This window comes from Ascaphus truei, chromosome 5, assembly GCF_040206685.1.
Source record: "Ascaphus truei isolate aAscTru1 chromosome 5, aAscTru1.hap1, whole genome shotgun sequence".
NCBI lineage: Eukaryota > Metazoa > Chordata > Amphibia > Anura > Ascaphidae > Ascaphus > Ascaphus truei.
The window spans coordinates 26,712,221-26,739,648 of NC_134487.1; the positions used below are offsets into that span (position 1 = coordinate 26,712,221).

General features: G+C 43.2%; 1 protein-coding gene across 4 annotated transcripts; it reads left to right on the forward strand.

The window, feature by feature from the left end:
* Positions 1 to 53: 53 nt before the first annotated feature.
* On the forward strand, positions 54 to 27,184 carry SUV39H2 (SUV39H2 histone lysine methyltransferase). 4 transcript variants are annotated; one of them, XM_075599537.1, is made up of 6 exons: positions 54 to 207; positions 15,405 to 15,550; positions 17,347 to 18,018; positions 20,008 to 20,154; positions 25,474 to 25,603; positions 26,914 to 27,184. In XM_075599537.1, the coding sequence occupies exons 1-6, from the start codon at positions 189 to 191 to the stop codon at positions 27,018 to 27,020; spliced, it is 1,221 nt and encodes a 406-aa protein (XP_075455652.1). In that variant the 5' UTR covers positions 54 to 188; the 3' UTR covers positions 27,021 to 27,184. The 4 variants fall into 4 exon arrangements, with proteins under 4 accessions (XP_075455652.1, XP_075455653.1, XP_075455655.1 ...); XM_075599538.1 differs by lacking the exon at positions 54 to 207 and adding an exon at positions 7,208 to 7,573; XM_075599540.1 differs by lacking the exon at positions 54 to 207 and adding an exon at positions 11,466 to 12,069.
* The last annotated feature ends 244 nt before the right edge of the window (positions 27,185 to 27,428 follow it).

Below are 27,428 nucleotides of genomic sequence, written 5' to 3' on the forward strand. Positions count from 1 at the left end.
CACACACACACACACACACACACACGTACGTGACGTGTAACAACGACCAGAGGCCCCCCCTCCCTCCTCTCAAACCGTCAGCGAAGGTGGGCGTGGTATCGTGGGGCGGGGGAGAGGAGGCGGGGGGGATGTGAGCTTGGCGCCCGCTCGCCGTGACGAGTAGAGATTTTGATTGGCGGGGCAACAAGATGGCCGCGGCGCGTGGAGGTGAGTCGCGCGCTGCGTGTGTCTGTGTGTGTATCTCGCGGCGGGCTGACGAAGGCACGCGGGCACCCCCCTCCTCCTTCCTCCTTCCTCTCTCTCTGTCCTCGCGGGCTGTGCGGGAGAGACACGCGCGCGGGGGCGAGAGGGAGAGAGAGAGAGATGCTGCTGGTGCAGCAGCAGCACTTGCACCCCTCACTGCATCGTATGGTGGAGAGGGGGCAAAGGGAGCAAGCTCTCCTATACCAGGCGGTGTGTGGGGGCATTAGCTACCTCCCTACTGCCCCCTCGCAGGCCTCAGCTGCGGGGCTCCTCCGCAGGGTGCCACACGTGGCTGTCACCGGCCCACATGGGGGCAGATTTGGCGGGGAAGAGGGAACTTGCTGTGTGACTTCAGGGAGTTGCAGTGGAGGAGCTGAGGGATTTCCTACAAGGAGACCCGCATCATTGATGGATTTGAGCCAATAAACTTGGTGTAACAAAGTTACGCTTATAGTGACAGCGACGTCAGGCTGCGGTTGCTGGAAAAATCAAATTGAGATGACTTCCAGCCACCGCGCCGTTGCGTTGCACTTACTATAAGAACACGTGGCGGTGGCAATGCGTTTGTTTTGACTTGCCGTCACAGGCACTATGAGCGCAGCCTGAGGTGTACACTTTGCACTTTGCAGGTGTGCTGTGCACGTGGGAAGCTGTCACCACATTAACACTTGCTAGAGTAGTCGTGATTGTATGTAATCCCCTTACTAATGCTCGGGGCTTCCTGTGTGTGGAAACTGCATACATGGTGGAGGGGTTGTACAACCAGTAATGGCAAATGATGCTGTGTTGCGAAATGTGACGCAAGAGCCATGTGGTGACCCAAGAAAATAAGTGTCACTTGTGCGCACCGCCACAGGTCTGTGACCTTGCCATTCCCCATTATCTCTTGGCATGCTGTGCATCCACTGAAGCTAGGCATTCTGGGAAATGACATGCAAATGAGCACACATTGTCACCTTTTTGCTTCAAATCCATTTTGACATGGACACCGCTTTCCAGCACAGCCTGGGTTAACCATTTGGCTCAATGGGGGCTTCAGATGCAGAACATGTAGGCTTTTATTTCGTGTTCGTCCCCAAGTCTTAAAGCTGCAGTTCAAGCTGCCGTTTAAAATATATATATATATATATATATATTTTTCTTCCCCATTCAATATGTGCATCAATACAAATTGCACACTGACAAGTGATTAGCTAAACTGCAGATCTATCCGTTCTCCTGTAATCGATTGCTCGGGTTATTTAATTCAGTTCTTGCACCGCATTTTGGGCAATGTAGTTCCTGGAATATGATTGACTGGGCTAGATACAATTGGATCACTGCTAAAAAATATCTTGGTCCCACCTACATTAGGTTGGGACAAGTTGTTTAAATACAACTTTATTGTTCAGTGTATGTATTTATGTGAATAGGAAAACAAATGTTAATTCATGTGAATTTATTTTAGCTTATGGTTTATTAGTACAACGGTAAATACTTGTGTAGTGAGCTTACTGTACATTACAGTATGTGAAAAATGCATATAAAATAGAAAGTATACATATAGCAACCGCTACATCCTAAAAAAAAAAATCTAATTATTAATGAGCCAGAAAAGTGAGGAAATATGTTTAAAAAAACATCATTTCTACTTCAGTTAAACTTCTGACAACATAAATGAACAGCAAACTACCAACTATGTGAAGGATAAAAACCATGTAAATAGCTACAAATATTGTTTTCTTTTCTCAAAGGGACACTCCTCATTTATAGGATAACAATAAAAATGTTAAGATGTCTTTGAGAATATTAATTAAAAAAAGATTTGACTGAGAGCGATAGTCTAAAAATACACGCTGAGAGGTATTACAAAGGAGTTGTCTGGCAGTTAGACATAGGAGAAGTTGCCTCTGCAGAATGGATGGTATATTTACAAAATATGGGGGGGGTGGGAGAGAGAAACAGGCTGGCGGGTTCCAATTTATATAACACCCCACTCAATTTTAATGGTACCAATTTAGTGGTCAGGAGCCCGACAATCTCCACTGTCTCTGTCTTGGAAGAATTGTTCAATTTGCTATTCTGTTCAAATTTTATCACCCAAGAACAGGAAAGGTTCAAAATCAATTCTGATCTCAAACTGCATTTGTCGGGGGTAGTATTTATTGTTTTATATAAATCTCTGTGTAGATTGGGATATATAGGAAAGATTAATAGATCCCTTTAAAGACCCTTTTTATTGAACACAGAAGTAACATTAAATGCGCTAAAGAAACAGCGTAACGGGGAGAACCCTGTCGCTGACCATTTAAAAAAATATATATATTATATTTTTTTTTTTTTCATGCTATAGCTAGCATTAAAGGCATGTTCATCGATCAAGTGTCAGCACAAGCCAGAGGGGATAATGTACAAAAAAAACCCTTCCTCCATACAGAATCCTATTGGTTATATATGCTTGATACCATGACCCCTCGTGGCATGATCAACTTTCAAAATGTAGCATGGTTTTTGGAGTAGAGGAGGTAATGTTAAACCTACATAATGCTTTAAATATGTTCACAGGTTTCTTTATATCCTGCTGTGAGTTAGCATATGTCATCACTTAGGCTGCGGGCCATGGTGAACGCTGGAGAGGGCGCAAGCGTTCACTCTGCTTCTCTCCGCCGCCTGCAGCAGGAGAGATCTGTGTCCTGCATGAAGGGTGGGCGTGTTGGGGCGTGGGGAGGGCGTGTTGGGGCGGGGGGGGAGAGCGCGGCCGTGACGTCACTGGGTTGGTTCGCCCTCATTGGGTGAACCGCTTACGTGGCTCGGCCGCCGCACGTAAAAACAGATTTTCTGTTCATTTATTTATGTTGTCAAAAGGTTGTAAAAAATGAAATTTTCTTAAACTTTTTTCCTTTTTCTGGTTCATTAATAATGTTACAACACATAAATAATCAGATGATTACATAAAGCTCCCTATAATTGCACTCTGGATAGGTGACATTGATAGTACAACGTCATCTGTCAAGGGGCCACTGAATGGCCTATTCATTAATAATGTTGTATTTTTTAGGCGGTGGCGTTTATCTATGTGTTTGTATGTATACATTTTATATGTATTCACATAATGCACTTTAGACTCACTACATTTACTTATAGTTTTATTGATAAAACATGAGCACATTCTTTTTTTCTTCTTTTTTTTTTCTTTTAATCAAAAATACAGACACTGAACAATAAAGCTTTTTTTTATTTAAACAATTTGACACAGCCTAAAGTAGGTGGGAATTGAATTGTAAACTCTTCAGGACAGGGACTCCTTTTCCTAATGTTTTAAGCCTGAAGCGCTTATTCCTATTGTATTGTATTATATCATGTATATTATAATGCGCTATGTACCTGGATGGCACTATATACAGTTGGGTCCGGAAATAATTGGACACTGACACAATTTTCATCATTTTGGCTCTGCGCAACCACAATGGATTTGAAATAAAACAACCGAGATGCAATAGAAGTGCAGACTTTCAGCTTTAATTCAAGGGGTTGAACAAAAATATCATATGAAACGTTTAGGAATTGCAACCATTTTCATACACAGTCCCCTTAATTCAGGGGCTCAAATGTAATTGGACAAATTAGCACAATCATAAATAAAATGTTCATTTGTAATACTTTGTCGAGAATCCTTTGCAGGCAATGACTGCTTGAAGTCTGGAACGCATGGACATCACCAAACGCTGGGTTTCCTCCTTTGTGATGCTTTGCCAGGCCTTTACTGCAGCTGTCTTCAGTTGTTGTTTGTTCGTGGGTCTTTCTGCCTTAAGTTTTGTCTTCAGCAAGTGAAAATGCATGCTTGATCGGGTTGAGATCAGGTGATTGACTCGGCCATTGCAGAATATTCCACTTCTTTGCCTTAAAAAAACTCCTGGGTTGCTTTCGCAGTATGTTTTGGGTCATTGTCCATCTGTAAAGTGAAGCGCCGTCCAATCAACTTCGCTGATACAATATATCCCTATACACTTCAGAATTCATCCGGCTGCTTCTGTCTTCTGTCACGTCATCAATAAACACTAGTGACCCAGTGCTATTGTAAGCCATGCATACCCGTGCCATCACACTGCTTCCACCGTGTTTTACAGATGTATGCTTCGAATCATGAGCGATCCAAGCCTTCTCCATACTTTTTTTTCTTCCCATCATTCTGGTACAGGTTGATCTTGGTTTCATCTTTCCAAAGAATGCTGTTCCAGAACTGGGCTGGCTTTTTTTAGATATTGTTTGGCAAAGTCTAATCTGGCCTTTCTATTCTTGAGTCTTTTGAATGGTTTGCACCTTGTGGTGAAGTCTTCTCTTTATGGTAGACTTGGATAATGATATGCCTACCTCCTGGAGAGTGTTCTTCACTTGGCTGGATGTTGTGAAGGGGTTTTTCTTTACCATGGAAAGGATCCTACGATCATCCACCACTGTTGTCTTCCGTGGACGTCCAGGCCTTTTTGTGTTGCAAAGTTCACCAGTACGTTCCTTTTTTATTTTTCTCAGAATGTACCAAAGTGTTGATTTGGCCACTCCTAATGTTCCTGCTATCTCTGATGGATTATTTTTTTTGCAGCCTAAGGATGCCCTGTTTCACTTGCATTGGGAGCTCCTTTGACCGCATGTTGTGGGTTCACAGCAACAGCTTCCAAATGCGAATGCCACACCTGGAATCAACTCCAGACCTTTTACCTGTTTAATTGATAATGAAATAACGAAGGAATAGCCCACACCTGTCCATGAAACAGCGTTTGAGTCAATTGTCCAATTACTTTTGGTCCCTTGAAAAAGAGGTGGCTACATATTAAAGAGATGTAATTCCTAACCCCTTCCTCCAATTTGGATGTGAATACCCACAAATTAAAGCTGATAGACTGCACTTTAAGCCCATATTCATTATTTAACTGTAACTTGAATTTATTTTGGTACACAGCCGAAATAACAAAACGTGTGTCAGTGTCCAATATTTCCGGACCTAACTGTAAATACATATACATACGATATTTTCGTGTGGATTTGCACAGTTGTATGATGCCATTATGGTTATTTAAAAATACCACTGTGATTCACACTTTGTATCTTGACAAAAGTGCTGCTGCGGTGAAACGTTAATTTAATAAATGAATACTTTATTTACCACAGAGTTGCCCGGTACATTACTTAAATATATGTAATCTGTGGCCTAGGCAAGCCACTAATACTGGAAAAAGTATTTATTTATATTTTATAAGAAAATTAATTGAATAGAATTGCGTCCTACATCCATGTTGGAAAATATCTCCAATATTTACCTTGAGTATATGGAAACTGGGGAAGTCCAAATATCATCGTCTCCCCATCTATATTAAACCCCGCTATTAGAATATCCTAATTTTTCACCATGGTATGACTGGAGAACCTATGAGATCTGGAGAAGCTACTGTATAGTTTTCTAAACCAAAAAGTGCTTGTGGTGCAAAATGACAGTGTACAGTTAAATGTGCAAATAAACCCAGTGATAAATAGCACTGAATTACACAAAATACTGTTGCTCCATATAGTGAAATCCTCAGGTCTGTGGACTCCTAGTTGACCTCATATGAAGACAAGAACACAAATGTAGAGGGTATAGTGTATTAACATTTACTCATGAAGACAAACACAGAGGGGAATGGTAACAAACTCACTCTCCCCCTGCTGGTATATGAGCAAGAAGTGACTTTGGGCGCACTTCAACCCTCCTCCTGTGGTGACAGCTCCTCAATCAGTTGCTCAGCATGCAAAGGCAGGAACAGGCTGTAGTCTCCTCAGTTGGTGTCTCCCAATCAGGATTTTGACGGGAGCTTTGTGACAGGCTATTAATAATACACCAAAATAATATATATATATATATATATAACTGGGTTGAACTGGGACGAGACTTAGATATGATAAAATATAATTTATTCCTTGATAAAGGTGAACACACAAAATATACAAATAACAGGCAAAATATAGACACTTACTTAAATATTATGACAAGAAAGCCATCAGGATACAGGAGGGGCCATTTTTTCCATATTTCAGTTGACATCACAGCAAGACTTGCAGCTCATAAATGAAGACTCATGCATGAAGACTGCATGAGGACATGAAAGACCATTAGCCATAGGCTGAGCCTGGTTCTTATACAATTATTTCCCTTTGAACACAACCTAAACCCAGCCCCTCTCATAAATCAGCGGTGAAGTTGACAGTTTTCCTCAGAGTAAAACTCCCACCCCACGACGTTTAAAAACTGCTTTTCCCTATCTAAATAACTTCAGTTCAGTAATACTTACTGGCACGCGAGACATATTAATACATTCCGTAACGCATGACGCTCCCAATGAGACTAAATATTACCGTGTACTACTAAAGTTAAAAGAGATATTAATATCTGTCTGTTAGGACCGGCTAAACACCAGGTGTCTGTAACCGTTAGTTGCGGGTAAGTCCCACGAATACACATATGTAACTTTTAGCATGTTCAGCCAAGGACATCTCATAATATTCTTATATTTAATAAGGTCACTCATTCTGTAGCCCCACTCCTAAATCAGAGGCGTTTGGCCAGTCTACCACATGGCAGGATACTATGGTTTGTAAGTGTGAGTTATAACGCTCACTATCCACTCCAGCTTCCTGCAAACAGGTACCCTTTGATCAGGGGCTGCTTCCTACCCATTTGGTCGCTCTCCTGACCATTTGCATTTAGTAGGCAGGCATCTTTGAGGGTAATTTAAACAAAGGGCTATAATTACTAAAGAAATATTAACCCTTGCTCTCCCGGATCAACCCTAGTGTATGTGTGAGTGCAAACACCAGGATAACACAATACAGTTACACAGGGGAATAAGCATTTGGATATGGAAGCGAGGTAAAAACACATTACTGGACCTCAGTCCAGTTAACCCATTGCTTCCCAGGTGAGGGTAGAGGGTGGCCAATTGGGGTGTAACCCCTTTAATCCCGGGCCAAATCCTTCCCATCGTCACAAGGATTCCTTAGAGGGTTGATACGGTGGCCTCAAAGGATCAAAAGGCCCTGCACTGTGCAATAGATGTTAAGTTTGTTTATAGAGTCAGATTCATCACACCAGCCCTGTGGTGTAGCAGCTAGAGAATTGCACTAGCATATGAAAGATCATGGGTTCAATTTCTGCATGTGTATTATATCAAATGTATTCATTTTTGGGTGTCATTGGTCAGAGAATGGTCATGTGACCCTCCTTTGCGCTCGAAAGTCAAATAGAAAGCTTGGGAGTAAGTGCCGCGCCACGTGGACGCAGACTGATGAAGCAGGGAGTGGAGGGAGCTGCAGATGCTGGGTAAGTCCTCGCGGAACCCCTGATCGCAGCGGCCATTTCGCGATCCCGGTTAGAACGCGTTCTCATTATGTGGACCCCGAGCACCGCGTTATAACGGGGTTCAGCTGTATATCACTTGGTTAACTAAAAGTGTAGTGTACTTGTCTGTGCTCAAGGTGCAACCTATGTATTCAGATATGTTTATTATATAATGTTTTACCAGGAAGCAATACATTGAGCGTTACCTCTCATTTTCGGACATGTCCTGGGCACAGTTATGGTGACCTCAGCTGCTCCTACGCTACAATCCACTATGCTTACCATAAAACAAAAATCCTTTTTTTACCATGACGAAGTCCTATAACTATTGTCTTGAGCAATGTAATCTTTATTTAATTCTGTAGTTGCATTCTGGAGATTAGTGGAAGAACATGTGCAACTCTGGGAAGGTAAAATGGCTGTTGTTCATAAGATAATAGTGATTTCTAGAACAGCTGGTGCTAGGGAAATAAACCTGAAAATAAAGCAAAAAAAATCTGAAAAAAACAAAAAGAAAGAAATAGATCAGCATAAGATGAACTATCAGATTGTGCATTTCCTTAATTTTTTTTGTTGCTTTTTGTACTGTATCCTTTTAATTTAAGCAGTTGTGCGCGCCCCTCCTCCCCCATGGCAGTGGGCATACATGGGTACCTCCGCCACTTGCAACAAAGTATGACGGAATTTGTCTGCAGGTTGCATCAGGACATAAACCTCTCAGTACCTGAAGTCAGTCTTTTCCTGTGCTACAGACGCAGAATGTAGGGTTTTTGATTTGGTAAAGGTTTCGGCAGGACTGTATCTATTGCATTTCAGTCCAGGTCCCTCTGACACCCCCGACATTGTGACAATAACCTCAGAAGCGCTACCATAACATAGCGGTGGACGTGTAGTGTCTGGTAAGGCGCCATAACTCCCAGCAGTCTTGAGCGCACGTGTTCCCTGGGCCAGGCGCATGTAAGCGTGTTTCAGCAATGACATGGGAGCATGCAAACCTGGAAAGTTTATATAACTGCTGTAATTAAGATCGCCTGTGTTCCCTTGGAAGTGCTATGTGGGAATATTCTGTAGTAGACACAGGATAAAAGCAGCCACCTACAAAGGTTCGCTGTCAAGGTCGTCTGGATGGGACCTTAGGTTTACTTAAGAGTGCATGCTTTTGGATTGCATAACCTTATGCATATTGGTGATGCGGTGGCTCTGTTGGACAGCCAGAACAAGGACCATCTGAGATTGCATAATAAACTTAGTAATAGAAGAAAAATGCCACAACAAATACCAGGCAGTGCTCAGCATGTTACAAACCATCCCTGGAAGATAAGATGGTCTTAAAACTGCAGTAATACCTGCTGAGCCAGGTACTATACCTAACTTCCTATCTTGGATGAAGGAAATGGTAACTCGGTGTGTGGAGTCGGCAGTCATTCAACTCTGCAAGTCTAAATAAGAGAAGGGAATCGTCCTCTAAAGTCAGAGATATCGTTCCAGCTACATTCAGGAGGTGAATACTGGTAACCTTCAGACTAGGAAACCACATGAAGAAGAATTTACTTTTAATATGGACCTTGTGAATCCACACATCAAAGCAATGAAAGATTCCTTTAGAGGGAAGGATGAATTAATTGGAGCCCACAAACAACCGTTTTTCCCTTTTTACACAAGATAATAAAAGATTATATTTGAATCTGAATGGCCACAGCCAGGCAAGGTTTTAATACCAAGGAGTTTTGTTGGAATGTATCCTTTTTCAGACAAAGAAATTAAGATGTGGGGTCCCACCTAAAGTAGATCCAGCTATTACTAGGATTGCCAGAAAGACCACACTTCCAGTTGAGGATGCAGTATTACTCAAATACACCATGGAAAGAAGAATAGAGCATGTATTAGGAAAGTCATTTCTAGTAGCTGGAGCCGGCTGCAAGTCAGCCGTAGCAACATATTCAATGTCCAGGGCGCATAGTTTTAGAACATTGTAAAATGGGGTTAAAATAATGTCAATCATAAGTGTCCTGTCGTTGGAGATGAAATTGGAAGCAGACTACATTGTGGAAGCATCTTTTGATTCTGTATGGTTTGCTGCATTGTCTATTTCTCTCAGTGGCTGCAAGGAGGGCTTTGTAGCTTCCTATCCGGACTCCACATCAAAGAATACAAAGATTTGTAGTACCCTTCTTTTTAAAGGACTTTTCCTATTGGGAAAGAAAAGAACCTGTTTAAAGAGTGAAAATGTAAGTTTCTACCTTCATTGCAGACAGAAGATGTCCTATATGGAGGCAAAAATCTTATCATTCTGAAAGATCTTCCTCCAGACAATCAACTTGGAGAAGAGGACAACCAGCTTTTTTTCGTTGCTCGAGGAAAGGACTCACTGGGGGGGAGGGGGGGACATTTGAAGAAACGGGGTGAGCCTTTCAGCTGACTGTAGGGGGGAGACTCATATTTTTTGTGTGTGTGTGTTTGGGTGTGCGCCCACTCTCAGACATAGGTTCTCCAGATAATTTCATCAGGTCACCTTCTAGGGTTCAAGCGTATGCTTAGGAGAAACAAATTTATGGTCTTGAAGTTCCTGAAGACGGAGGCAACCCAGACGATATGTCAGATTCTGAAAACAATCGCGGTCATACAGATGGTTCACGATTACCAAAAATTATCTGGAATAGATTCCATTTTTTTTTTAAAATTTAAGAAATCTGAACACCTTTCTTCAGGGGCGATGATAAAGATGGTTTTGTCTCACTTATTGGATTGAGATAAAACGACCCAAGAGGTTTATCTACATCTTCCAGTGACGGCAGGAAATTCGAAATCCCTGAGGTTTGCAGTAGTCAGGGACCATTTCCAATATGCTTCTCTACCCTTCAATTTAGCAATATCACCAAGCACCTTCACTTAAGTTCTAGTGACCTGAATGGATTCAGATGTACCCATATCTAGACACTTTGTTCATCAAACCCAAGACAAACGTCCTCTAGAACAGCGGTGCGCAAAGTGGGGGGCGCGACCCCCAGGGGGGGCGGGAGATTGTGCTGGGGGGGCGCGGGCAGTTGCAGAGGCCCCGCGCTCTTCCCCCAGGCATTTAAATTAAATGCCGGGGGATCGCGTGAGGCCCCTGCAACTGTTTACTTACCGGGATTCAGCCGCCTGTGTTGCGTCGCCATGGCAACGCGGCGTCAATAGACGCCGCGGCACCATGTGACCTGACGTCACACGCCCACGCAGCGTCATCTGACGCGGCTGAAGGAAGGCAGGGGGGCGCGAGAGCCGGGGGCAGAGAGACAGGGGGGCGCAGCACAAAAAGTTTGCGCTCCCCTGCTCTAGAATGTCAGAGCTATAGTGATTGCATGGATTGGTCATAAATGAGGAAAAAAATTATTTCGAAACCACACTTATTAATGTTTCTGGGAGTTTTCCTGACAGAAAAGGGGAAGTATTGCTTTACAACTGGGGTGTGCAAACTTTTGTCTGTCGCCTCCACACCCCTCCCCCCCTACCCCTGCTTCTCCCCCCCCCCCCACCCATTCCTGCTCCCCCTTACCTGTTTGCCTATTTATTTTTTCTGACGTCCCGACGTCATGTGGTGGCAACGTCATGTGACCTCCGCGTTGCCATGGTGACACGTCACCAGAAGCTGCCGGAGACCAGGTAAGGGAGTTAAAGAGGCCTTGCGCGCGCTCCCTCGGCATTTAATTTAATTTAAATTCTTTGGGAAAGAGCACGGGGCCTCTGTAAGCGCCGCGCGCCCCCCCTGCTTTACAATGCAATATTTGCAACATACAGTAAGTAGCAAGAAAAGGCAGACAATCAAACAAGGTGTTGGCAAGACAGAACAGAGAATATATCTTTAATCTTCCTGTTGAATTTCTGTCTTGCCTAGGTCTTCCCTCCAGTATCTCCTTTATCCTGAGAGTTCCCAGGAAGACCTTAAAAGACAGACCAGAAGTCGGAGCTGTGCTTCCTTATTGGCAAAGAAGGGTCTGGTTCTCGAACCTGGTGAACATGGCCATTGACTCTGTGTTGACTTCATCTCTCTCAAGAATGTGTCTGATAGTCTTATCAGTTTTCTCCAGGTGGTGAAGAGGTTAATACTGCAGATCTGACTAGTTCTGGATGTACTGACGGATCTACCGAACCACAGTGACAAATCTCGTTGAGATTTGCTAAAATGGAAAGCAGTATTCCTTGTTGCAATAGGAGTTACACGCATCCTTTACAGAACCTTTTTATAATGCATCAAGATAAAGTAGTTGAGGCCTGTCTACACCTTTTTCCACCAAAGCCAATACGATCGTTTCACTTCAATCAAAAAAATTACAATACTTTCATTCTGTCCAATCCAGAGTCGTTCAAAGGAGAAAAAGATGCATAATCTAGATGTTGCAATAAATCTGAAGACCTCTCAAGGACGCGAACCTTCAGGAAATCTAGTTGGCCGTGTGCTCTCGAGGGCTTGGAATGCAAGCAGTTTCACATTTTGTGAGGTGAAATATAGCCTGCATCAAGAGACCTTACCAGCATTGCAATAAACAAGAACCACGAGACATAGAAGCACATTCCACAAAGACAGTCTCCCCTTTATGGGCATGTTAGGTGCCAGCTTCACCCGTAGAATTTTATGTATGCAGTAGTATGGTCCTCCTACACCACCTTTGACACATTCCAGATTGGACGTTCAAGCCTCAGTTTGTGCAAGCTTTGGGCGGACATAACTTCAGGCAGTTGTCATAATAAATTACATTAAGCAGATGATGTTTTGTGTGACATATAATGGTGCCCTTCCCGTATTGCATTGCTTTGGTATATCCCAAGGCTGCCCACAGCCATTGGAGGAGAGCCGGAAAAAAAAAACATTTCTTACTGTAATTTATTTTCCTGGACTCCCATGACAGTGGGAATATCATTCCCCCGGTGTGTATTAAGTATTATTTGTACTATTCTGTATCTGAGGAAAGGCCTGGAGGCTGCCTGTGGGTTGTGGGAGGTTCCTTTTATGGCGCTAGCTGCAGAAGAATTTCCTTTCCTATCTTGTCACAAGTTACGAAAAAACGCTATATATAATAATACCGAAAACTGAGTCCTGAACGAAATCCTAATTATAGATGGTAATTTCACTCATAATATTCAGATCGGAGGTAAGTCAAAGTTATTCATGGATAACCACAGGATTCAGCAATAGTTGTATTTATAAGATAAAAAAAGCCTGTATAAAATAGGTTAAACAGGTAGCGTATAGACTGATTAGGTAAATACTTAATTTCAAGTCAAGTGTAAATGTTCCTTAGCTGCAAAATGTCATCAGATAGTTCAAAACCTTATTAATACGCTAAACCACTGATCGAATAGGCACACAAAATGTGTAGTGGTGCCTAGAGGCACGAATCAATGTTCGTATCCATTTATAGTCTCATACAAACAAATCACTGCTATAAGAAAAACCTGTAGATAGTAGCAAGACGGATGGGCTCACAAAAGGTGTTAGTAAAGGCCAGAGGCACGGATCTAGTCCGTATCCAGTTATAGCCTCATACAGTACAGGTAAATCAGTAGCAAACTGCTAATGTATATGGAAACAGCAGTAAAACAAATGGTTAGCTAAAAGGTGTCAAGATATGCAGTAGGGAACATATGTGTCACAAGCAACTGGGGTGTTGGTCAGAATACACACAAATGGTGAATCAACCACCTGCAAAGTGTAAGCTGGATGATGCGCCAAAGAGAGGGGTCAAATACCGCTGTGTCGGTGTCAGAGTAAATGCCCTTGCTTATTTAGTTAGCTCCGTCGTCACAGAGTAGCAATGATTTTGTAACACAGAGCAGTGCGCTGCCGGAACAGTGTAATAGCAGCTTAAGCTCAAATGGCCACATCAATAGCAAGTTTGTATCAGACCTGCATCGTGTAGGTCTGCAGATCCTGTCGGCACACGAATGCGCCTCTCGCCGTCGTTGCTGCGCACGGACGTCGCGACGTCAGTCTGACTCCGCCTCCCACCTGACGTAAGTTTCGCAGAGGCGCTTTGTCAAAGGTGGTCCTTTGGAAACTTACGTCAGGTGGGAGGCGGAGTCAGACTGACGTTGCGGCGTCCGCTATAACTGGACTAGATCCGTGCCTCTGGGCATTAGTAACACCTTTTGTGAGCCCATCCGTCTTGCTACTATCTACAGGTTTTTCTTATAGCAGTGATTTGTTTGTATGAGACTATAAATGGATACGAACATTGATTCGTGCCTCTAGGCACCACTACACATTTTGTGTGCCGATTTAATCAGTGGTTTAGCTTATTAATAAGGTTTCGAACTATCTGATGACATTTTGCAGCTAAGGAACATTTACACGTGACTTGAAATTAAGTATTTACCTAATCAGTCTATACGCTACCTGTTTAACCTATTTTATACAGGCTTTTTTTTATCTTATAAATACAACTATTGCTGAATCCTGTGGTTATCCATGAATAACTTTGACTTACCTCTGATCTGAATATTATGAGTGAAATTACCATCTATAATTAGGATTTCCTTCAGGACTCAGTTTTCGGTATTATTATATATAGCGTTTTTTCTTTTTTCGCTTTAGATGTATGATCACCATAGCGATATATTTGTTTCGTTATCAATATATGTACTAATTTTTCATACAATATTTTTTACTTTTAATATCATTAAAATTGATTTTAAATTATCATATCACAATATATGATTGCTTTCAAAAGGGTGTTCCTATTCTTAAATTCCCAATCGTACCTTATCTCCCCCTTTTGCACCTTTGTTACCAATATACTGTACTTACGTTTATTAAGCTGAAGCGAGAGTGCCATCCCTATCTTCTCCCTATCCCCTCCCTATTCATTTGTCACAAGTTACCCAAGGGTTCCCACTGCCAAGGAGTCCAGAAAAAAATAATTATGGTAAGAGTATAATAACTTTTTTCTTTCTTGCTATTAGAAGCACTTTGTTCGACGTGTGCGTATATAATCTTACTGATGTTTGGAATGATATGGCCTTTTTTACATTTTTTTTTGTCAGAAATCAGGAAAGCAGTGTCAAAAAAAAGAGGATACAACACAGCCCTTTAGCCTAACCACTCTGGTTCTCAAGAGGTTAATGCATTTTTTTCTAAACTAAACCCACAAAAAGTTCCCCTAACAGAATGAGGCAGAGAGCCCTTGTTATAGAGCACTCCAGATCAAACAGACACCATACTGTTAGTTAAGAATAACACTTACAAATTACACAATTTAAAGCCTCCGGTAATACCAAAACCCATAAACGCAGAGTATATAAATCAGCTGAGAATGATGGTCACCTAATTCATAGAGGAGCAAGTCGCCTTGTCCACCATTATAACTGTTGTCCCAGGTCCCCAAAAAAGGATGTGAATATATGCATAAACAGTCAATCTAGAGCCATCAACATAACCTCATAAAAATATTGACATCTTGAATTCTTCTTGATTAGCTAAAAGTCCATAATATCAAAAGGATATTATGATTGTGTCAAAAACCCATATACTTATTATTCACCTACAGCCTTGTTCCTATAAAAGATCCAACCTCGGCGCTTACTGCCAGTTGTAAAATTAAACTGAACCCCCTTCAGAGGGATGACTCAAGGGGTTAATTGTTGCACCTGATCCACCGTTTAAAGATAAACATGAAACTTGTCTGATTTCAACAAGCAGTTTCCTGCGACACGAAGTTCAAAGTGTGTGTGTGTGACGTGTGCAGCTTGCCAGAGAAGGTCCTTCCTTGCTGAAATGGAGCGTGTTGAATGGTGATGGGCGGCAGGCTATAAAACCATGTTATGTTTTCCCCCGTAGCTTGGTGCGTGCCGTGCCTCGCTTCTCACGAGACGCTCCAGGAGTTGTGCAGGAAACGAAAGCTGATCTGCCAGTGCATCGGGATCACCAAAAAGAATCTAAACAATTATGACGTGGAATACCTATGTGACTACAAGATAGAGAAGGTAAGGCGCGTGTGCTAACAAACTTTCACAAGGAGCAAAACAATGCTTTGATTCATTGCAATAACTGGATGCTTTTCAGACTTTCTCCATAAACTCCACCAAAAAAAAAACCCTGACCGATAATTGTCTAATAATAAAATCCTATTCCTGGACACTTGTTGTTTGCCAGTTTAAGGAGAGCTTTGGCCCCCCACATTTAAAGGCGCATTCTACCCTAACTAACCTCCATTTTTTTTAGTCTACCGGATTAAAACCGTGGCGGCTTTGAGAGCTGAACCGCACTATGTTCAGCATCAGAAACTCACCGGCTGCCGAGATAATTACCGGTAAAACTACCGGTATTACGTCTTTATTTTTAAAGGGGATTTAAATGGCCATCCAATAGGAAGCCACAACGGAAGATGATGCAGCTTCCTATTGGCCTGAGATTTTGCAGCCTTTCCCCCCCCCCCCCCCCCCCCAAAGGGAGATTTAAATCCGGTTACTTCACCAGAAAAGTATCTCTGGGACCAGGGGGCTCGCAGTGCTGAAAATAGTGGCATTTGGCTCAGGGGTCCCCAGGCGGGGGGGGGGGGGGGTGGAAGAGTAGGAGAAATGTTTTCTTTAATAATGGATACTTAAGTTTGTGAAAATAATGAAAACATAACCGTGATACAAAAAACACGTGCATGTATTTTGCCATCTTAACGCAGTATTACATTATTTAAAATGGTGTTTCTGTTTGCGCGGACTATTTTTTAAGTGGTGCTCCTATATGGCGGGCAAACACCCATAGCGTTTGGTCCATAGCTGTTTGTTGTCTTGTACAAAAAGATAACCCAACGCCCTCACTCTAGACAAAATAAACACATTAGAATATATTTAATGCAGATTCCTTTCATTTGGGCTCATACCGAACAAAGTGCGAATTGCTGCTATTCCAGAGTGGTAGCAACCAACACTTTCAACAGTTTCAGAAATTCACAATGTGATAGGAGAATGGTGCTCAAAAATACTAGGACCTATATCCTTATATTGAAAGGAGAAGAGGAAAACACTGGGTAATGATTAATGAATAATAATCAAAGCACTAAACCTATAAGGGGGCTCTAAAACACCCTGAAGGTGGGGGTACGTGTGCGGAGACACTTCCCCCTCCTCATTGGGTTGGCCCCAGGTAAACGTACTCACAAAACCCCCAGTAGCTCTCTCCAAAACGTGCAGCTGCATCCAGGTCGGGAGAATACAAATGCAGTGTGTGTGCAGCGCACAGCAGAGAAATGAAGGAGAGCAGGTCTGGCAAAAATACACTCTTTAATGGAAAGCCATAAAATAGAGAGTTGCAACCCTTCTACGCCTTCTACGCGTTTCTTGATAAAGTGCACAGCCTGCACGAAACGCGGAGAAGGGTTGCAACCCTCTATTTTATGGCTTTCCATTAAAGAGTGTATTTTTGCCAGACCTGCTCTCCTTCATTTCTCTGCTGTGCGCTGCACACACACTGCATGTGGATTCTTCAGAAATTCACAATGCCTCTTCAAGAGGCAAAACTACGAGGAGATTTTTTTTTTAACACGCATCTCATTTTACCCTGTGACGGTATATATCCTGGACATATGTTACCAGGATAAAAATAAAATAAAGGCAATGTGTTCAATAAAAAAACAAAAAAAAAAAAAAACATTTTTTTACTGAATAAGAGTCATTCTGAAAGGTTTCTGACAACATCCTAATCTGCTGCAGAGAATGAGTGTTCTAACGGCATCACTTTGGTAATTTACTGTGACTTTTCGGTGCACCTGCTTGTGTATTTGTAGGGCATGGAATACTTCCTTGTAAAGTGGAAAGGGTGGCCAGAGTCCACGAAGACGTGGGAGCCAAAGAAAAACCTTAAATGCCCGACGCTTCTGAAGCAATTTTACAGCGACCTGTACAAGTACTTGTCCGAACTGAAGCCAAATAAAACAGGGCAGTTAGAAAACAGTATTAAATATCTGGACCCATCGGTGGCCGATTATATAGTGAAGAAGGCTAAACAGCGCATTGCACTCCGACGCTGGGAGGAAGAGCTGAACAGGAACAAATCCCACAATGGAATCCTATATGTGGAAAACAATGTGGATCTTGAGGGTCCTCCCGTGGATTTCCACTACATTAATGACTACAAGGCCTCTCCCGGGATTCATTTTATGGGGGAAGCCATTGTTGGCTGTGAATGCTCCGATTGCTTTACCGGTAAATGTTGCCCTGTGGAGGCTGGGGTTCTGTTTGCCTATAATGAACACAAAGAGATCAAAATCCAGCCGGGACGGCCCATCTACGAGTGCAACTCAAGATGCTGTTGCGGCCCTGATTGTCCCAATAGGGTGGTACAGAAAGGTCCACCCTACTCTCTATGCATCTTTAGGACACAGAACGACCGTGGCTGGGGTGTGAAGACCCTGCAGAAAATCAAGAAACACAGCTTTGTGATGGAATACGTCGGAGAGGTACGTGCTCTTTATTTGTAACTGTTCCGTTACTTAGATGGGTCAGCTCTGTACATTGTCCTAAATAGACATGCTGCTCTCAGATGGCAGTCTGATTATCACAAATGCAAGACGCAAAGACAACTTCCGATAAACTTGTCCTATTTTTTTATTTATTTTTTAATGGAAATCTGTAGTCGCCTTTTTGAGAATGTGAAGCAACTGTTTACTGCAGTATTTTATAGTAGCAGATTAATGACATAATAATTTTGTTTAAGTTTTCTGTATGTTAATACATATTCCTACAAAGCACCAGGATTCTCGCATAGAGCAATGGAGGGGGGCGGGGGGAGAAATAGGTCATCAAGGTACTTCAGACTGTGGGGGTGATTAAAGAGCGATCGGGGGAAACACAACATGCAAGATCCCATTGCATTCAATGAGAGTTTCTGTGCTCTAGTGTCCTGATCGACACTACAGCAGTTTAATGAATAATACCCATGTCTGCACTGATGAGATTTTAGCGGCTCCGGGCAAGTGGACGTGCCCCTCACTGCAAGAGAAGTTGTGAGGACCACAATGGAGAGAGCTTTCCATCTGCTGAGTTTTCATTTAATTCAATCAGAACCAACACGTCATGGGTCGCATGTACTATTTAGCAATGTATTAAAAATAAATCCATGATGTTCAGCTAGGCAAATGAAAATACTTGTGCAGAAGACATCCAAGGGAAAAAGACTTGTGCTCCTAACTGTACATCCTACTTATATTTCTAACTGAACGCTTGCATTAAACGGCGCACCGCCCTATTTTCGGTACCATTCGGGATATGGCAACTGGGCCGTGCAATTCCTAATCTCCAACTAAAGATTGTGTTGAAAGAATATGGCAACAGTTTTTTAAAGGTGATTTAAAAACATAAGCAGGTTTTTGTAGAGTCGTACTAGAAGGAAAAAACTTGTTTTAACGGGTCATTTCCACCTAAATGCTTCTGCGGCAGCTGAGCGCTTATTATTTGTATGTATTTGTTTTACATTTTGTTATGTAACAAACTGTTTTTTTTGTTGGTTGTCGTTGTGCTGGTGCTTCCTTGTAGGCTTGTTGATGGCAGTTGATTCCCTATGATATCAATTCTTTTGTTAGTCCTTGAGAAAGCCCTAAAGGGAGAAACGCGTTGGGCGTTGTAGTAGTTTCATCTCTTTGTCCCCAGTAATTCGTGTTTATTTGCTTGACACCTTTTTTTCACTTTTTGATTGTTTTAAAGAAGATGTTCATTAAGATAGTGGCAGGGTTTTTTTTTTTGGTTTTTTTTCGTGCGTCGTCGCCATCTTCTTCTTCCTCCTCCTTTTGTAGTAATTGCACCCTATATCCTTTCTCAAGCGTAGTTTGAACTCGGCAAGTACTATTGCTACTGGCCTATTTATTTTTGGGGCACAAAGTACTTGGATACTATGCAAATCCGGAGTTGGGTAGCACTCGTATATATCTGACTGACAGAGATATTCCGAGTTTGTTTTTTTGTTTTTTTCTAAGTCATGACCGATTCAAAGAAGGACGGAAATGTTTATCTAGCATTTGAGTACATTGCTGAAAGACACCCTGCATTTGGAGCGCCCCCTGTTATTTATTTGCTTCATTTTCATTTAATTGCAAAAGCTGATCAGACAATGACCTCTCAGTCGTAATTAGGAGTGCTGTCCATCTACTTATTATTATTATTATTTAAATTTGGAGAATTGCTGGGGTGCTTTTTAAAATGTTCTACTGCCGGCATCTTCTGGCTGTTTATTCCTTTAACGTTAGCCGTTAAAGGCATAAAACGGCTGAAACTGAACCTATTCAGCATCTGAATCACTAAGAATGTGTTATGCCCATGGGGGGTGGAGTTGGTGGGCGGGGGGGGGGGGTGTGATATGAGAACATTATCCCTAATATCTCTTAAGCGGCCTCGCATTCACGCGTTTGAACACGTGTTTTTTTTTTGTTTGTTTTTGTATTGTATATTTTCAGGTGATAACAAGTGAGGAAGCAGAGAGAAGGGGTCAGCAGTACGACAGCACAGGAATTACATACCTCTTTGATCTAGACTATGAATCGGACGAGTTCACGGTGGATGCTGCACGCTATGGAAATGTCTCCCACTTTGTAAATCACAGTGTAAGCATTGAATAGGCGCGATGCCTTCCATTTCAGCACGGGTGTTTGTGACGGACGGGGGGTTCACTTTTGTTTTGATCATCTAGAACAGGGGAGCGCCAAAATTTTCAGCTGCGTCCCCCTGCCTGCTGCACCTTGCTCTCGTGCCCCCCTCACCTTGCTCGGCGTCGTCAAATGACGCCGCGGGGTCACGTGACTCCATTGCCATGGAGATGGACGTGTGACGTCACTCCGTATGACACCGCGTCCCTGCAGCTCTTCAGAATTCCGGTAAGTTAGTTGCAGAGGCCTCACGCGACCCCCCTCCCCCCCCCCCGGCATTTCATTTAAATGCCTGGGGGAAGAGCGCGGGACCTCTGCAACCGCCCGCGCCCCCCAGTTTGCGCACTTCTGATCTAGAAAAGAAGCAATTGTGCCATGACGTACCAAGTACATCACAAGAGCGCTCTGAAGGTTAAAGCTGCAATCTGGCGGTGCCCGGATCTAAACTGAGCTATTTCCGGCTCCACGGACTCCCCGTTCCGTGAGATGCGTAACAGGGAAAGGTACTGATGTTTGTCTCCTGGAGGGGAGGCAGAATAGCGGTTTAAATCCCCTGCCTCGCGCAGGCTGATAAGCCGCCAAGGATGACGTCTCTGCTTCCTATTGGCCTGCGTGATGCAGGAGATTCGAAACCATGAAGTAACACGAGTAGCTTTAGCGTTAAGTATCTTGGTGCCCCGGAGCTGAACCGTATTATTTTGGCTGGATTGCTGCTTTAACTCTGATAATAAAGAGCGGGGGGGAGGGGGGGAGCTTAAATAGCCCCATAGTGACTAAAGCACATTACACTTTCTGTGTTCCACAGCAACATCAAGGAAATATAAAACACCTCCTGTTTTATTTGTGTATGTACAATATACTTCTGTCAGCACTTGTGGGACTGTCCTCTACTTCCACTGTGTTTTAAACACATTCGCAGATACAATTAATTGATAATGGTGGCAATATTTGCAGAATAAGAGTCGTAGCTTTTGCCTGAGAGTTATATTGAATTTCTTTCTGATGCTTTGTAACTTTATTATGTGGTGAGATTGTTCATAACTCCCTAACTGGAGGGTGGATGATGATCTGTTTGCCGATTTTTAAACCAGTGCAGATTATCTTGTAGCTGTTTTAAATGCCAGAGGAGCTGGCAACCCAGTGTTATACATTGGGTTTCATGTCCTTCCAGCAATAGTCTGAAGATTCAAGAGGAAGTAACATAAGCTGCTCAATCAGTGCATTGGTCACAGACCTGATTTAGCAAGTTGCAATACGAATAGGTGTTTTACATCCACACTGCTGTTAATGTGCTGCTGTGTGAATGAATGAACGTCTTTATATAGCGCCATTAATGTACATAGTGCTTCACAGCAGTAATAGTTACAATCATATAAATAAGATATAAATAACAGAAAGGGAAGAAGTGCTCAGACATAAAAGCAACATTTAGGAAAGGGAGACCCTGCTCCGAAGAGCTTACAATCTAATTGGTTGGTAGGAAGAACGTTCAGAAACAGTAGGAGGGCATTCTGGTAAGTGCGTCTGCAAGGGGCCAAGGTTAATGTGTGAGGTGTTAATTATCAGCCATGGAGTTACTGATATGCTTCCTTAAGCAGGTGTGTTTTAAGGTGGGTCTTAAAGGTGGATAGAGAGGGTGCAAGTCGGATATTGAGGGGAAGGGCATTCCAGTGGTGTGTGGGCAGTCAGTGAGAAGGGTTTAAGGTGGGAGATGGCTTTAGATACAAAAGGGGTAGAGAGAAGACATCCTTGAGCCGGGATGATGTATAGCGAGAAATTGGGGCTGAGATGTAAGGAGGAGCAGAAGAGTGTAAAGCTTTAAAAGTGAGGAGGAGAATTGAGTGTGTAATACGGGATTTGATGGGAAGCCAGGAGAGGGATTTCAGCAGGGGAGACGCTGAGACAGATTTAGGAAAGAGTAGAGTGATTCTGGCAGCAGCATTAAGGATAGATTGTAGGGGAGGCAGGAAGGCCGGACAGCAGGAGGTTACAGTAATCAAGACGGGAGAGAATGAGGGCCTGAGTCAGAGTTTTAGCAGTCGAGCAAAAGAGGAAAGGGCGTATCTTTGTAATATTGCGGAGGAAAAAGCGCCAGGTTTTAGAAACATTTTGAATGTGAGAGGAGAATGTGAGAGAGGAGTTATGACCCCCAGGCAGCATGCTTTGGCTACTGGGTGAATGATGGTACTTCCAACAGTAATGTAGAAGGAGGAAATAGAGCCAGGTTTGGGAGGGAGTATGAGGAGCTCGGTTTTTGCCATGTTTAGTTTGTCAGCGGAGGGCCATCCAGAATGATATAGCCGACAGACATTCAGAAACTTTTTAGTCTGTACCGCAGGTGTAAGGTCAGGGGTAGAAAAGTAAATTTGTGTGTCATCAGCATAGAGGTGATATTTGAACCCAAGAGATGTGATTAGGTCACCTAGAGAGTTTGTGAAAAGAGAAGGGGTCCCAGGACAGAGCCCTGGGGTACTCCCACAGAGAGATCGATAGGGGAGGAGGTGTTTGCAAAAGAGACACTGAAAGTACGATGGGAGAGGTAAGAGGAGATCCAGGAAAGAGCTTTGTTACGAATGCCAAGAATATGGAGAATGTGAAGAAAAGGGTGATTCTCAATATCGAATGCTGCAGAGAGGTCGAGTAATATGAGAAGAGTGTAATGACCTCTGTCTTTGGCAGCATGGAGGTCATTAGTTATTTTACTGAGGGCTGTTTCAGTCGAGTGAGCAGTGCGGAAGCCAGATTGTAGAGGGTCTAGGAGAGAATGGGTGTTGAGAGAGTGTAGCAAGCGAGAGAATACAAGACGTTCAAGGAGTTTAGAGGCAAAATCCAGGAGAGAGACAGGTCGATAGTTAGAAAGACAGGTAGAGTCAAGCTTGCTGTTTTTGAGTAATGCAATAATTGTTGCATGCTTGAAGGAGGATGTAAAGATACCAGAGTAGAGGGAGGAGTTAAAAATGTGTGTGAGCGTAGGGATTATAGTAAGAGCAAGAGGTTTTAGGAGATGGGAGGGAATGGGGTCAAGAGGGCATGTGGTAGAGGGAGAAGAGATCATTAGCAACGACATATCCTCCTCCGTGACAGCAGATAAAGAGTCAAGGAATGCAGGAGGAGAGTTAGGAAGAGGTGTAGAATGGGAGGAGGATACAGAGGGGATGGCCTGACATATGGATTACACCTTTTCCTTGAAATAGTCGGCAAAGTCCTGGGGTGAAATGGAGGAAGAACAGAGGGTGGTCTGATTAGGGAGTCAAAGACAGAAGAGTCGGCGTGGATTAGACTTGTGCGTGTTGATTAGTGAAGAAAAGTAGGTTTGTTTAGCCTGAGAGAGGGTAGAAACAAAAAATAGGGTGATGGCAGTCACAGCACCTTGGAGTTCAGCCCAAAGTGATTTAAAAAAATCAGCTTTAATAGATTACATGCTGCACATCACAGAAAAAACACTCTGACACGTTTCGTCCCAGGATGGGACTTTATCAAAGAGTAAGAGACCCTTATCACACAGACTCACTTAAATAAGTGGTAGCTCCGTCCTATTGGACATTCTAAAGCAGAAACATTCTGTTAGCAATCAGAATAATGAACTGATAGTAATGGAGAGAATCACATTAAGAGAGTCTGTGTGAGACAAGACTACATGGATTTAAAAATAAAACACACAAAAACAAAAACATTAAAAATATGAACATGAATGATATGCGAAAGGAAAAAGTAAGATAATATAAATGAACACATATGGAAGATGAGGAGAGGGCAGAGTTGAAACAGGATAGCATAAATTTGTAGTGAAGGAAGTCTGCGAGAGTGTGAGATTTCCTCCAGAGGCGTTCAGATGAGCGAGTGGAGGAGCGCAGCATGCGCGTGTGGGAATTTAGCCAGGGTCTGGGGTTCAAAGGGCGAGAACGGCAGAGAGAAAGCGGGGCATGTAGATCAAGAGAGGAGGATAGGGCAGAGTTGTAGTTCCTGACCAGGTTGTCAGTGTCTGGAGAAGAACTGAGAGGGGAAAGGGAGGAGCGTAAAGTGGAATCAAAAGCTGGTAGGTCTCTGCGCAGGTCTCTGCAGAAGCGAGGTGTAGATGGAAGGGGAGAAGAGAGAAAGACGAGGTAATGGTCAGAGAGAGGTAAAGGGGAAATGGAGAAATAGGAGAGAGAAATGTTTTTAGTGAAAACCAGGTCAAGGTAGTGGCCATCTTTGTGGGTGCTGGCTGCAGTCCACTGTTGAAGGCCAAAGAAGAGGTTAGAGAAAGTGGGAAGCCCAAGGGAGAGAGGAGGTCATCCAATGTGGCAATTGAATTCCCCAAGGAGAAGAACAGGGAAGTCTGAGGAGAGAAAGAAAGAGAGCCAGGATTCAAAGTGAGAGATAAAGGCAGAAGGGGGATGAGTAGAGGTAGGTGGGTAATAGATGACCGCCACATGGACAGGGAGAGGAGAGAAAATCTGGACAGTGTGAGCCTCGAAGGAAAAGCAAGAGATGGAGGAATAGGAAGGGTACGGTAGCGGCAGAGAGAGGAGAGCAGGAGCCCCACACCCCCACCCCTGCCATCAAGACGCGGAGTGTGGTGAAAGAAAGGCCACCATAAGAGGGCAGCTTCCAGAGCCGAGTCAGACTGAGTGAACCAAGTCTCAGTTATAGCAAAGAGGAGCAGAGAGTGAGAGAGAAAGAAGTCATGCACAGAGAGGAACTTGTTAGAAAGGGAGTGTGCGTTCCAAAGGGCACAGGAGAAAGGGAGAGAGGAGGGAGGGTGGCAGGGGATGGGTATGAGGTTAGAGGGGTTAACACCCAGAGGAGTAGAAGTTGTATGTGGAAGGCGAGGACGAGAGCATACAGAAATAAGGCAGGGACCCGGGTTGGGAGAGAGATCCCCAGAAGAAAGGAGGGGAAGCATGGATAGAAAGTGTGTGAAGCTGATTTGTTGGGGTGCGTTTTAGTGCAGGGGATATAGCTGTGTGGTGTTAGAGGGTGCAGGTAAGTAAGGAGTTCACGTGAACTGAGAAGTGGTGAAGGAAGGAGAAATGGAGAAATATGAATAGAGTTAGAGACATAATTAGGCTGGTAGAAAGAAGTGCGTATTTTGAAAATAATTGAGGTCACAGCAAATAAAAACAGTAGTGGCGGCATGGCAGCAATAGTTTTGTGCCAAGATGCACAGTCTGGGATAGATATTGTCCTCCTTTCCAGCGCCGTTCAAAATCCAGGATTCAGGGCCAGTAGGTGTTGTCCACTTGTTGCACTCCTGTTGTATAAAGGGATATTTAACTTCTATCTTTTCCCTTTTAGTGTGACCCAAACCTTCAGGTGTTCAATGTCTTCATTGATAATCTTGATGTACGTCTTCCTCGGATTGCATTGTTTTCAACGAGACCTATCAGAGCTGGAGAGGAGCTCACATTTGATTACCAAATGAAAGGTACCTATCCTGAAGACTGAGCAGCCCTTTCTATGCACCCCTCATGAACTTGTAGATTTTAAAATGGTTTACCAATCCCTCTGTTCGATCTATTCACTGCTAAGAACACTTAATCGCGTTTAGAGGGATTGGTACACACGTACACAGTGAAACATAAAGACTGATGCACGGATTTGCACTTGCATGAAGATACACATAGACCTGTCCATACCTGCCTATAATACTGTTTTTTATACTAATGACCTAGTAAGCTTGTGCTTCTTTGCTTACATGGCAGCTACACATCTTCTAACTCCTGAGTCACGAACAGACAAAATGATATTTAGTCTTTGTTTCCCGCATACTTTATGCTTTCAAACTCCTGTCCTCATGTAATGACTTCTCATTGTTTATATTAAAGGGAGAGTCCCACTTTTCATGCGACATACTGATGTAGCAATGAAGTGGAAGAATTTTTCCTGCCATTTTTAACGCTTGCAACATTTGTGCATTTGAAATAAAGATAAAAAATCCTACTGAATGTATAAAACATACGTGTACTGCTGTTGTGGTGGGCCTGTCTGTAGCTGGAGCTTTTGAGGACATTTCAAATTTACAGCAATTAAAGGCTAGTTTAAACAGCAAGTTGTACAGCTAGCGCGGCCCTAGCATACAATGGCCGGCTAACCACAGCCAACTATAACTGCCGCGCGCGCCCACTACATTACGGGCCTTAGGCTGGGGCCATAGAAGGGGAAGCAGGGCTGGACCGCGCTCACGCTGAGGCTCGCCTGCTGAAATCTGCGTGATTTTATGCCCATGCAGGCGAGCCAGCGATCGGAGGCGGGGGGAGACTGAGGGAGGCGGGGCAGTGACGTCGCTGGGCCAATCGCCCGCGACGCACCGACGTCACGGCGCCGTGACGTTGGCGCTGCTCTGCGCTGATTGGATGTTTTCAGCCGACAGCGCTCTGAAAAACAGCTTGGCTGTCGGCTGAAAAATCCAGCGCCTCAGCACGCCTGCGGACGCTCACGTGAGCCCCCTCTCAAGGCATCCTCATTGAGGATGCAGGGGCTCAGCGCGGAGCGTCCGCACGGCTCAGCGCGGCCCGTCCTTCTATGGACTCGGCCTTAGGTGTACAATGATGCTTCGTAGTTCTGGGGCTTGCTTTGGTTATTTTAACTTGGGTGCATTTTATTTATTTTGAAATGGGCAATAAACACGGTTGCTGAATGAAGACAAAATCAGGGTTCTAATGACCTGTTACATGCACCCGCAGATGTTTAGAACTAGATGATTTCCTTTAATTGTTTATTTTATTTTGTCCCTAGGTTCTGCTGACTTAAGTACAGATTCAATTGACTTGAGCCCAGCCAAGAAAAGGGCTAGGACAGCATGCAAGTGTGGAGCTGTAATCTGTCGAGGATATCTTAACTGAAGTTTAGTTGTACAAAACCTCCATGGATTGCAGTACCAATGTTACTATGCGGTGTTGCCACGTTTACTTTAAACATCATAAATGATATTTTTGTGAATTACTTAAATGCTTAGTTTTGTGCGTTTTTTTTATTTTACAAAATAAATTTAAATGCTTATTTTTAATTGTCTTCACTCTGATTTTCTTATCTGACAGACCTGTTGTGTTTGCATACCAACAAGGTAAGACCCCACAGTAAGATATATATATATCAATCTGTCTTTGTATGTACATTTCTGCATAATGACAAGTTAGTAATTACATTTTTAATGTAGTGCTGGAGGGATCTTAAAACCATTGGATTAGGTAAATGTAATCTATTTATCGAATAGAAACCTTCACAATATTGAAGCGGTTGAACCCAGTTCG

Coding starts and splice junctions, on each gene's coding strand:
- SUV39H2 (XM_075599537.1), top strand. Junction 15,551..17,346: donor GTGACTACAAGATAGAGAAG/GTAAGGCGCGTG, acceptor GTGTATTTGTAG/GGCATGGAATACTTCCTTGT. Junction 20,155..25,473: donor CCCACTTTGTAAATCACAGT/GTAAGCATTGAA, acceptor TTTCCCTTTTAG/TGTGACCCAAACCTTCAGGT.